Below are 13071 nucleotides of genomic sequence, written 5' to 3' on the forward strand. Positions count from 1 at the left end.
TCTATTTGATCTCTCTTAGCTACCGATGCCTTATTTTATTTTACATCTTTTCCCCCTTTTGGTCCAGAAGGCATTGTCAATCCCACTTTTATACCTGTATGTCATGTCTGCCGTAGGGGGAAATTAATTATTTTCTTGCAAAGCTGGGCTTAGCAAGAAAGAGAGAGAGAGACCACATCTGAGCAACAAAAGAGGTTTCTTGGAAGCCACTCTTAGGCCTTGTTACAGGTAGTCTTAGCTTCTCCACTACAAAAATAAGTTTCATCAGGGCAAGCCTCAAAATCATGGGCTTGGCCTATTTTCTTGGGAGTCCCCAGTGGTTGAGAGGATACCCAGAGTTTCCCAGATGGGAAAGTTTAATAGTTAAACTGAAATATATATAAACTAAATATATTTAAATATATATATAAACTATATAAACCAAATATATATATATATATATAAACTAAATAAACCAAATATATATATATATATATTCTACCCCCTCTTTGGGCCCTCCAGGGCCTCTACCAATACTCTTTCATTATCAGCCCACCATAGTCTGGAGTGTATCCCAGGCACCATAGTCTGAGTGTATCCCGGTATTACATTAAGCAATACAGAATCACAAGCCCTCGTTACTGTTCTGGACCCCAGGAATTGGGGTTGTTTAAATGAACTATCCAGACAGGTTAATTAGATTGTGTGTTACTGAAAATTTAGGTTCTAGACATAATAAATTTCTCTGTCTTCAGTCTCATACAATAGCTAAAGGTCTAGAATACATACACTATCATTTTTTACCCTGCATTCTAAGTAACCTTAGACCCAGCCAAATTGGCTTCATTTTAAACTCTAATTGAGGGCTGATCTCTTTTTCAGGTACTTTAACTATTAATATATATAGCTATGCTAACTTTTAGGGCTGCAGCACTCCATTTCTGGGTCTTAGGTGTCACAGAAATACTCAAAGTTCTGGGGAAATTCCAACAGATAAACTTACAGCTCTTAGAATATAGAAATACATTTACACCTTCAAACTAAATGTGGCATACCATTTTCCCATAATTATTTTCTGAACAATATCTTAGCATATTTGTAATTTTATTTCCAACTTATTTTGTACAATGCATTGTCCCCAAGTTTTATTCAGTATGTTTTGTGCCTCTCAACATCCTTCCTTTTTTTGTAGCCACACCTTATTCCATCATATAAGTGTATCACCATTCGCCATTGTGCTCAATAATTATCTTTTTTTTTTTTTTTTGGAGGGGGGTGCATGGTCCTGGTCTCCTGCATGCAAGGTGGGCATTCTACCACTGAACCACCCATGCACCCTGAATAATTATCTGTATCCATTGATTTGAAACACATCCTTTACACCAAATTATTTTATATACTTGGGTCTATTTTTGGTTTTTATACTATATTTCATGGTTTGTCTGTTCTCAGGGCTAGAACTTTGTCTTGTTTTTGTGGTTTTACAATACCTTTTGGTATCTAGTGAACAATTACCTTTACTATTATGCTCATTTATTCCTCCAAATTTTATTAAAAATTGCATTAGAGCAGGGTTATCTTTGGACCAGAAAATTCTTTGGCATAGAGGCTTATCCTGTGCCCTGTAAGATGCTTAGCAACATCCCTGATTTCTACACACTGGATGCCAGTAGCACCCTTCCCACTTGACACAGCCAAAAATGTCTCCAGACACTGCCCGTTGCCCCCTGGGGGCCAAAATTGGCCCCAACTGAAAAACACTGCACTCCATTTATAAGTTAACTAGAGAAGAATTGATATGGTTACCATATTGTCTTGCTAATCAGAAGCATAATTTAACTTTCCTTTAATGAGGTTTCCTTCTTGGCAATCAGTAGAACTTTATGGCCTTCTTCATCTGGGGCCTGTGCCTTTTTCATCAAGGAGTGAATGTTTTGATTCTGAGTGACTGTTTGCCATATGGGATGGAGCATGTTAATATCAGTGAGCACCACATAATAAGAACAGCTGGCATTTATGCCAGGCCTTGCATTGAATGCTTTCCATGGATTCGTGCTTGCAATCTTCACGGCATCTCCTTGAGTTAGGTACTGCTATCCCTGTTTGATAGATGAGGCAACCGAAATAAATTCAGCTAGGTACTAACTGGTTGAGCAGGTTTACCACCACTAGTCTCAATCTTAAAAATCCTGACAGGAAGTTGAAAGTCAGGATCACAGGAACATCCACTGGGGATGCTAGAAATAAATGGTTAAGTGGAAAAAAGCAAGTTGCAAAATATAATCCCATTATTAAAATGTGTGTTTTTAGAAGAATAGACCCAACCATGCTTTTTTATCAAAAATTATTTTTTAAAATCCTGTTCTAGCCTTTAAAAAATATGTTTAAAAATCACTTCTCTTTCTCAACCGCTTTCTCCAAATATTGTAAATTTTCCTCTATATACAGTTGTATTGCTGGTTTAGTGCCTCAACCAAAGTAGGTGCTTAATAATTATTTGTTCAAAGAGAAAAATAATTCTTACTATTGATTTTCTAAAAAATCTTTTCCTCCTAATAGATCAATTAGGTTATAATTGTGTCGGAATATCCTATTCAAATGGGAAAGCTGAGGGATAAATATGGTACCTGTCCCAGGCTAAATTTTTATAAAGAAATTTGGAACTACATACAAATATGGATATGTCATAAAGTAGAAGGCAAAATTTGCCTACATTTTTATTTAAGACATCAGATTTCAAGTTAATTCAGATCTTAAATCAAGGTCGACTCCGTATTAGCCTAGAGATTATCCTCCCCTGCCACCCCATTCCTGCTGTGCTGCTATTGAGAGGCCAGCTCCCCATGAAGCAGGGTGTTCTCCCATAGCAGAAAAGAATTTTCCTCTCTCTCTTTGTAATAGCTAGTTTGTACAGTGTTACTTTATTCCAGTGCATTTGAAAAAAAAAAAGTTTTGTTGAGATAATCACATACCTTAAAATTCACCTGTACAACCATCACTATTATTTTATTTTAGAACAATTTCATCACCATGAAAAGAAACCCTGTACTCTCCAATGGGTTCTCTGGGGTTTTGTTATTTTTAGGTACATAGTCATGTTGTTTGAAAAATAAATTTCTTTCCCATTTTGAATTATAAAAAGCACTTAAAAATTATAAACAGAGGTAAATTCAGGACATAAGGACTCACTCCTATCTGTTTCCACTCTCCAGAGATAAGAGTTTTGTGTATTCTAGAATTTTTTTTCTATGTATATGTGCACAAGCATATATAAATGGCTTTTAAATTTCCAATGGGAGCATACTAGCCTTTTTTCACCACTTTATATTTTAAGCATTTAAAAAAAATATTAGAACTTCATTCGATTATTGTCCATTTTGTCCACAATATTCCCAGTGCTTAGAATATTTATTAGTGAATGTCATTTTAATATAAAAATCTACATAATTTATTTAACTAGTCCCTCATAGATTTTAACTTTTTCTGTTATAAACTATGATGTGGTGAACTCTTTTGCCTGGTCTTAAGAGTAGTTGATATGGTAAGTTCCTTGCAGTGAAATTTGGGATTAAAGAGTAAACTGTACTCTAAGAGTCAGAGTATGAGTTCTGCAGGTTTGAAAGTCAGCATGACCACATACAACAACTTGTTAAAGTAATTGAAAAATTACAATAGCATAAAAATTATTTAGAGATAAGAATGAAGCCAATCGGGTCGAGATTAAGCTAAATGAGAATACAGGGGTAAGGAAGATATTGTCTGTATTTTAGAACTTCACCCCTTCTATGAGGCCAAAGGAAGAGAGGTTTATTTTGTGCAAAACCTAAATTTTCTGTAGCACATAATCTAACTCAGCCTATCTGGATAGATCATTTAAACAACCCAAACACATGGAGCCCAGAATAGAAATGAGGCCTTGTAATTCTGTATAGTTTAGTATAATGCCTGGATACATCCCAGAGTATGTTGAGCAGATAATTAAAAACTATAGGCAAAGTCCCTTGAGGGATGGGAGAAAAAAATTGGAACTATTAAACTTTACGACTAGGGAAACCCCTGATACTGTCTCAAACATAAGGGACTCCTAAGTCAATAGGCCAAGCTCTTCATCTGGAAGCTTGCTCTTGTAAAGCTCATTTATGTAGGGGAGAAGCTAGGCTTACCTGTAATTATGCTGAAGTGTTACTTCTGGAGGACCTCTTTGGTTGCTCTGATGTGGCCTCTCTTTCTCTCTCTCTTCTAAGCCCAACTCTGCAAGTAAAATTATTTACCCTTCCCCTATGTAGGATATGACTCCCAGGGATGAGCCTGGCCCTGGCACTGTAAGATTGACAATGCCTTCCTGACCAAAAGGGTGAAAAGAGTTTAACAAAATAAGGTATTAGTGGCTGAGAGAGTTCAGATAGAGTCAAGAGGCTACTCTGGAGGGTACTCTGTGTGTCAGCTAAATATTGCTATTTATCCTAGTTTGCCAAACCCCAACCAAGACCATTCCTGCCAACCCTAAAGAACACCTAGGGCTTAATCTGAGATTCTATGAAGGTTCCATGCACTGTGATTACTTTTCAGAAACCTACAACCTCCAGTTGGGTTCCTAGGCCAGATAAGTCCTGAAACCCTGTGGGGCCAGCCTCTCCAGAACATCCACTAGTTCCATCACCTGTGCCATATTATCGAAAGCCCTTTCCAATATGAAAAAGTTAGAATGGGCTATGCAAATACTCCCAAAAGATTGGGAGAAAGATGCAAGAAGAAGGTAGAGTCCTAACAGAGAAGATAGGATTAAACAAATGAGTATGACTGCTGAATCATTATATTGATATTTCTTTCAGTCTCCACTGTCTTGCAGCAGCTAGAAGGAAAAACCTAAAATTGCAGGACTGTAACCCATACCGAACTTTGAAATCTGTTCTATAATCATTGTGGTGTACTTTGAAATGAATTGCTTTTTTTTTCCACAATAAATAAATACATAAAACCAATAAAGAACAGCTGTTGAATCATAGTACTAACTTTTCCTGCCTTCCCCTTTACTCAGAAAGAAGATGGTCTGGGTCTCCAAATCTACCACACCGAAAGCTGGCCTGCAAACTGGAATGCTCCCTTTCTATAGCTTGTTCTCTTCCTCACTGTCTTCCCCCAGGTGGAGGTAGAAGGAGATACCTGTTTCTCGGAGAGAACATTAATGTTGTCTTATATAACATATTGGAAGAAAAAGAGAGAGGTTAATGCCTCAGCTTGGGGTAGGGAGGTTCTGTGAGGTTCTAAGTCTTCAGCTTTTTAAGTTCAAGCAGTCCTACGACTGATGCTTCAAGGTTCTGGTTGCTAATAAGAGATGGATGAGATGCAAACTCTGTCCCTAAGGATTATGCTGAAGCTCCTTATCAGCCTTTTTGCTCACTAATAATTAATAATGGCTATTAATGAATAAATGAGTTAATTTCCTTACTATTTAGTGGGAAAGAGAAGCACATACTAGTGTTTACAACCTGGGAGCCTACTGGTGCATCATACTTTATTATACTTTGTTTTCAGTTTGAATGCCTTTGGATAGGCCACATTCTCCACAATGCCCCACTGTAATATACCAAGCCTGCTTCACTCACATGCATTTGAGTTATCTATCTGGCCCTGAAAGCATTTTAGTTTACCACCCTTGAAAAACCAATAAGTACAATACAGCATTGCAGGCACTGAGAGGTTAGTGCAGGTACACTAAGAACCTGAGGGAGGAAGTGGTTAATTTAATCTCGCATGAGAAGTGATATGGAAGGGTCTCCCACACAGTGATATCTGTGCTGAGTCTTGAAAGACAAGAAGCTTCCAAGCAATCAAAGGGATGATAGTCATTCCAGACAAAGCAAAGAACATCAGCAAACAAGTAGATAAAGATACTTGAGAAAGCATGGCACGTTTGGGGATCTGTGGTCATTCTGTATGGTTTGATCATGTGAGGAAGACTAGTCAAGAAGAGGCTACAGGTAGATACGGGCCTTATGTCCCTTACTACGACATTGGGCCTGAATCTTCATATAGAACCACTGATGAGTTTTAAATGGGAGAGACGTGGTGATTTTGCATTCCATTTAGCAATGGAAAAGAAGTTGAGTTCAGACCTTGCATGGCCCTGCAGTAATTGTGTTCAGTTCAGCTGGCAGTTAAGAAAGCCACCAAAAGCTTCTGGAGCAGGGCAGTGATTCTGTATGGCTGCTTCCTAGGAGCAAGGCATTAGTTTTCAACAAGCAATCCCTATTCCAGAATAAGGTTCATGCCAACTGCTCACTTGACCCACCCAGAATCCTATGCTGTGCTTTTGACCATTACATCGATTGAGAGAAATGCTTTTGACAGATGCTATTGACAGTGGTGACCATCACATCTTTTAAGAGATATAGCATGGTAGCTGTGGTAGCAGCAATAGCCTTGGCAGTTCTGGGGCCTTAAAGTATCAGTGGCCATGGTACCCAGCCAGTAAGGAGAAACGTGGAAGATAAAGCAGTATGATTCCAGATTCTTGGCAAAGAAGTTGATTACCACACCCTTTTTTGAACTGCCTAAGATTTTGCTGAGGAATAGGTTTTTTTGGTAATTAATGCCAATTAGGACTAAGATTTAGACTGTTGGTTTTATAACTTTATTATATGATCCATATCTGACTTTAGGCTGATTACATATTGAATTATGTACTACATTCCTAGGCCCCAATTAGAGAAAGAAGACAAACCTGGGTTTGAATTTGACTCTGGCTGTTAGTTGCATAATCGTTAGGTAGATAACCTAACCTCTCCGAACTTCAGTTTCCCCCCCTGTGTCTTAGAGATGACAATATCTACCTTAAAAGGTTATTGTGAAAATTAAAGATATTATGTAAAAGCATTCAGCACATTTTTAGCACATAGCAGATTCTCTAATTTAGCTTCCCTTCTTGTTTTGCTTCTGTTGTATGGTATAATGTATATCTGCTTTTCCAAACGAAGGTTGTTTTTCACTTTGTGACTTAAGGTTGAATGCGCCTTTATCTCTTTCCTGTGCCCATTGGATCAGAAAAAAAATTCCTAGTATGCCCCCAGTAATACATCTGTTTATTTGGCTAATTTAAGAAGGTAAAGAAATTGACAGCTTTGACAGAACAAAATGTTATCCAAAGAAAATAAATTAACATTTATGTTATAAAAGATGACATTATCAGTGAAGTGAAAAGGTAAACTAATACTCATCTTTAAAAGCTAGGGCTTAAGTTTTCTTAGATAAAGCTGTGAATCCCTGCTTGACCTCTTATCTTCTCATAATCCTTTAACAGGACTTCATAGACTTAACTAGAGAAACCAGACCAAGGACAAAGGATCGCAGTGGACTCTGTGTGATCGACCTGACAAAAACTGAGGAAGAGAATAGGCCTATTGCCACTCTTGACTTGACTCTAGAACCTGTAGCTCCTTCTCAGAAGGAGCCAACTAGTATCCAGACATGTGTCGGCCTCTCCGGCAAAGATATGATGGAAGGGCAGGTAGACAGAAGCTCCTGGCCTATAGCACGGAGAATCATTAACAGCGATCCGGTGGATTTGGACCTGTTGGAAGAGACCACGTTCTTAGGTCCCCAACCTCCCACATCTATCAGTGGAGGTTCTGTTTATCCAGTGGAGCCAAATTGTAGCTCAACAACATTCAAACGTGACCTTGGCTTCTTGGCAAGCCTACAGCTGACTTCAGATGCTCCCTGCCTCTCCCCAACAAGCAATAATGGTACCAGCAGCAATCAAAAGCCACCTTTACCATGCCCACTGCGAACTTCACCATGTCCACCACGAGCCTCTTCGTGCCCACCTCGAGCCTTGTCATGCCCACCACAAACCATGCAGTGCCGATTAGAAGCTTTGTCTCACCCACCTCAAGATGTGCCATGCCCTCCTCAAGGCATGCCACACCCTCCTCAAGATGTACCATGCCCTCCTCAAAGTATGCCATGCCTTCCTCGAGATGTGCCATGCCCTCCTCAAAGCACGCCATGCCTTCCTCGAGATGTGCCATGTCCTTCTCAAGATGTGCCATGCCCTCCTCAAGATGTGCCATGCCCTCCTCAAGGCATGCCATGCCCTCCTCGAGATGTGCCATGTTCTCCTCAAGATGTGCCCTGCCCTCCTCTAGCTGTACCATGTCCTTCTCGAAATATGCCATGTACTCCTCATGGTATGGCATGCCCTCTTCTATCTGTGCCATGTCTTCCTCGAGATGTGCCATGTCCACCTCAAGGTGTGCCATGCCCTCCCCAAGGTGTGCTATGCCCTCCTCGAGATGTGCTATGCCTTCCTCAAGCTGTGCCACACCCTCAGCAAAATATGCCAAACCCACCTCAAAACTCATCATGGCTTCCTCAACCCTCACCAAGCCCACCTCAAGATTCACTCTGCCTGCTTCAAGACTTACTGTGTTCACCTCAAGACTCATCATGCCCACCACAGGACTCTCTGGGCCTACCTCAAAATGTACCGGGCCCACCTCAAAATATATCATATCCACAAGAAGTGACATACCTGCGAGATATACCACCATCACTGCAAGATGTGCCACAGTCACCAGGAGACATGTCATGGTCACCAGGAGATTTACCACATTCACCTAGAGATTTGCCACACTCACCTAGGGATGTGTCACGCTTACCAGGAGACATACCACACTTACCAGGAGATGTGCCACGCTCTCATGGAGATATGCCACACTCAACAGGAGATGTGACACACTCACCAGAAAATGTGCTACACTCACTTGGAGACCTACCTAACTTACCACAAGAAAAGCCTGCCTCTCTCCAGAATGACATACAGAACCGTGACACCCCAATGGATATTTCAGCTGCATCCTCACAGAGCTGCTCTCCCAGTCCACACTCTCCACAGCGTAAATCTCCTTTGGAAAAAGTTCCTTGGCTTTCTGTTGCAAAAATCCCAGCCAGAAAAGACATATCACTATCAGAGCCTACCAACCGTGGGCCTGCCCACATACAGGCACCAACACCACAAGGTGGATTGTCCAACAGACCATGCCTGCATAGACTGAAGTACTTCTTGCGACCTCCGGTGCATCACCTCTTCTTCCAGACACTAATACCAGATAAAGACACAAGGGAGGTGAGCCAGCATCTCTTTCCCTAAGGATTGAGTGTCCTTTCTATAGGGCAAAGTTAAGACTAGTGTGACTGGAGTCCAGTATAGATTTGATATTTTTCTCTTTCCCATACTTGTGGAGACCATTCAGTTGTAGAGTCAGATCTGGGTTCAGGGTTTTGCCCCCAAATTAAAAACTGGTATACAAATCACTTTACCTCTCTGAGCCTCAATTTTCTTATCTGCAAAATGGAGATTAAAAACATACCTCATAAGGCCCTTAAATGAGATAACGTATGTAAGTGCCTGTTAGAGTGTCTGGCTCATCCTAGGTCTTCATCAAATGTTGGTCTCCAACTCTCATTCCTTCCCTTTCCTGATCCCCCCATTACAGCTCCATATCAGAGAGATAATACTCTTGACATCTCAGTGCTTCCAAACCTACTATTCTCTGAACTTTTAGGAGGAAATTCAATTTTAAGATTTTAGTGGGAATGCTTCTTCCTATTGGTCCTCTTTGATCCATGAGGACCAAACCAGGTGCACAAGAAAAAAATGGTAGCTAAGTCCCACAGTATGAAGCTATTTATTTGTTATCTACAACCCCATCCCTAGCATTGGGAAGACTAGCTTGAAGTAGTTCAAAAGGTCAACAGGTGTGTTCTCTTTCTCATTAGAGCAGTGATTCAGCTAAGCAAGTGTCAGGCTTTCACATTGATTTGAACTTGACAGTGATTTTTCTTTTCTTGTTGTAATTATTTTTATTTTTCTCTCTGGTCTTCTCCTTTTGAGTAACTCTCCCCAGCCATCAAGTCATTTCTCCACACTCTGGTGTGAGTGCGTCACATTGGTGAGACATTTGTTCATTATCCAGAGCATTTAGGAAGACTTGCAAGAATTTATCAGTTTCCCTCTCAAGGCTATGGGACATATGTTGGTGCTACAAGACTAGGATAAGCCAACAGTAAATGCAGATGGGAGGCTCATCCACCTTCTGCATATGCATGGCTCGGATTATGAGTTGACAATTAGACTAATGTGGATTTTTCTTCCTCTTTAGACAATCTTTAAATAAAGAACCTCAGCAATCTAAAACATATCTTTAATCTTTGCTATCCCTCCTATGATTTCTTTTGGACCTTTAATAAGTACTTCTGCTCTAGGTCATTTTTCCCCTAGAACTTCTTGAACCAGTCCACACACTGCCACTGACCAACTGTTTTAGTTTGTTAAAACTTTAGGAATGCTCTATACCAGAAATGGAATGGCTTTTAAGAAGGGAATTTATTAAGTTGCGAGTTGACAGTTCTAAGGCCATGAAAATATCCAAACTAAGGCATCCAGAGAAAGATACCTTAACTCCAAAGGCAGGGTAGATGAACTTTGGGGTTTCTCTCTCTCAGCTGGGAAGGCACATGGCAACAAAATATGCTAGGTTTCTCTCCTCATTTCATAAGGTTTCCCCAGGGACATTCTCCTTCTGCATCCCCAGAGATCTCTGGCGGTGTGGGCCCTGTTGGCTCTAAAGCTTTTTCCAAAATGGTTCCCTCTTTAAGGGCTCCTATAAGCGACCCCACCTTGAATGAGTGGAGACACATCTCCGTGGAAATCACCTAATCAAAAGTTACCACCCACAATTGGGTGGGTCACATCTCCATGGTAACAATAAAAAAGATCCCACCCAGAAATATTGAATGAGCATTAAAAAACATGGCTTTTCTAGGGTATATGACAGTTTCAAATTGGCACACCAAACATTTGCCTTAATTCCTTTGAGTGTCTTTTGTACTTTTTCTTTTTTAGCTCTAAAATAAAAGACATTATGCCCATATCATAGAGTTGTTTGACTTCAAGATAAACACATAAAGCACATGGCCTCATTTCAGGGACTATCGAAGTGCTCTATGAATATTAGTTTCCTTTAAAGGTATGGGGATTACAGCAGTTTATAAACATTTATCTGTTTGTAGATGTCCCCATTTGTTAAGTAAGAAGTGAATAATGTAAGAGTTTGAGTGATAAAATGCATCAAATGTAAAACCTGTCACGAAAGCAATATGTTTGTTCTTCTGGTTTCTCTATCTTAGTTCTCATTACATGCCCTATATAGTCGTGATCTCCTTTCAGAGAACTCAGGGGAACCCTCACATGATTTGAGATGTAAGGGAAGTGAACTGGTCATCTTTTCTCCTCCATCACTGTTTCACTCCAATATATATAATCTGTTAGATTTTTATTTGGTTGGCTGTTTTCTAATTAATATTTATTTTCAGACTTTAAAATAATGCTTGTTTTTATAAAACATTTTAAAAATATAAAAAATAATCACCCACAGGGCTATCATTTAGCATTTATTACTGTTAATAATTTGATTTATTTTCTTGTTTTTATCCATATGCATTTTAACTTTTTTAATAATTAGGATTTATATAGGTATATACACATACGTATATAGTATACACAAACATATATTGTTATTGTTGTATATAGAGAATAGAAAGTAGGAGTTGAAGGAACGGCTCTAACATTACAAAGCCTATGTCTGAAACCAGCCTCTGCCATTTGTTCCATGACAAGTATTTAATCTTTCTAAATGTCAGCTTCCTTTCATGTAAAATATGTATTTCTTAGGATTGTTTTAAGAATTAAATGAGGATAAATGGTGTTCAAATATTATCATTACTATTATTATATTCCCATATCATTAAAAATTATAAGTAAACTTTTGAATGTTTTTTTCTTCTAATTATAAAAGTAATATATGCTTATTGTGGAAAAATTGAAAGCACAAAAGAGAATGAAGAAGAAATAATTCACCTATAATTCATACTCAGATAGTAGAAAACCACTTTTTACCTTTTCTCACCCAATTTTTAATACATACTTTTTTTTGAAAAGCAACTTAATATTTACTGTTGTCTCAAAAAAACAGCAAAATGAGATACTTCTAACAATAAAATTTGCCTAAAACATCTTTCTTTGAGTCTCATATAGCATCGCAGCTACTCCTAAATCTCTTGTCACCATGACCTCAAAATCAAATTATGCTAACTTTTGACTCTTCAGTACTTTCCTTTCTAGGATAATTTTAACATAGAGGAAATTGTATAGTATGTAGAATTTTGAATTCTGGTTTTAACTTAATATAAGCATTTTCCCAAGTTATTAAAAGTTTTTTAGGTAAGACTTTCGACTTCTTTTTTTAATTGTAAAATATTTGGCGTGCACAAAAACTTGCCTGTCTCCTTCCTGCTTCACTTTTCCACTTAATATATTCTAGTCCACCTGTTTGTTCCTCATATGAGTAATTTGTGTTTTTGCTTTCTATTCATAATGTCATGTTCAAGGACTTATCAATTTTATTATTCTTTTCAAATAATATATTTTGGTTTTGTTTGTTTTCTCCATTGAATATTGGTTTTCTGCTTCATAAATCTCTGCTCTTATATTTATTATTTCAATCCTTTCATTTCTTGGGTTTTATTTGATATGCCTCATAAATTACTGCGATAGATGCTTGGCTTATGGATTTTGGGTCTTTTTTCTATTTTTATATGTGTAATTAAGGCTATATATTTGTCTAAACACTAGTTTAGTTACATCTCACAAATTTTGATACAACATTTATTCATTGTGTTTTGAATGAAGTTCAAGAAAACTTTCTAACTTTTTCTGTAGTTCTACATTGACTCAAGAGTAATATCATTGTTTCAAATAGCTGAAGATTTTCTTTTTTTTTATTATTGATTTCTTGTTATGTGCTTATTGTGGAAAAATTGAAAACACAAAAAAGAATAAAAAAAAAAATTCACCTATAATCCATACTCAGATAGTAGAAAACCACTTTTTACCTTTTCTCACCCAATTTTTAATACATACTTTTTTTGTATTAAAATATCTTAATTCACAGTCATCACGAAACACATTCTGATTGATTTAAAATTTGTCGATATTGCTTTATAATGCAGCATATGGTAAATTTTGGTAAA

The 13071-nt window shown here is 38.2% G+C and overlaps 1 protein-coding gene across 1 annotated transcript in view; it reads left to right on the plus strand.

The window, feature by feature from the left end:
- Nucleotides 1–13071, plus strand: part of SIMC1 (SUMO interacting motifs containing 1) — a 56102-nt gene that overhangs the window by 14999 nt on the left and 28032 nt on the right. The window contains exon 2 of the mRNA XM_077137698.1: nucleotides 7280–9106. Coding sequence (XP_076993813.1) covers nucleotides 7280–9106 — 1827 coding nt within the window. The remainder of the gene's footprint in view (nucleotides 1–7279; nucleotides 9107–13071) is intronic.

Source organism: Tamandua tetradactyla, chromosome 20 (genome assembly GCF_023851605.1).
Source record: "Tamandua tetradactyla isolate mTamTet1 chromosome 20, mTamTet1.pri, whole genome shotgun sequence".
Lineage (NCBI taxonomy): Eukaryota > Metazoa > Chordata > Mammalia > Pilosa > Myrmecophagidae > Tamandua > Tamandua tetradactyla.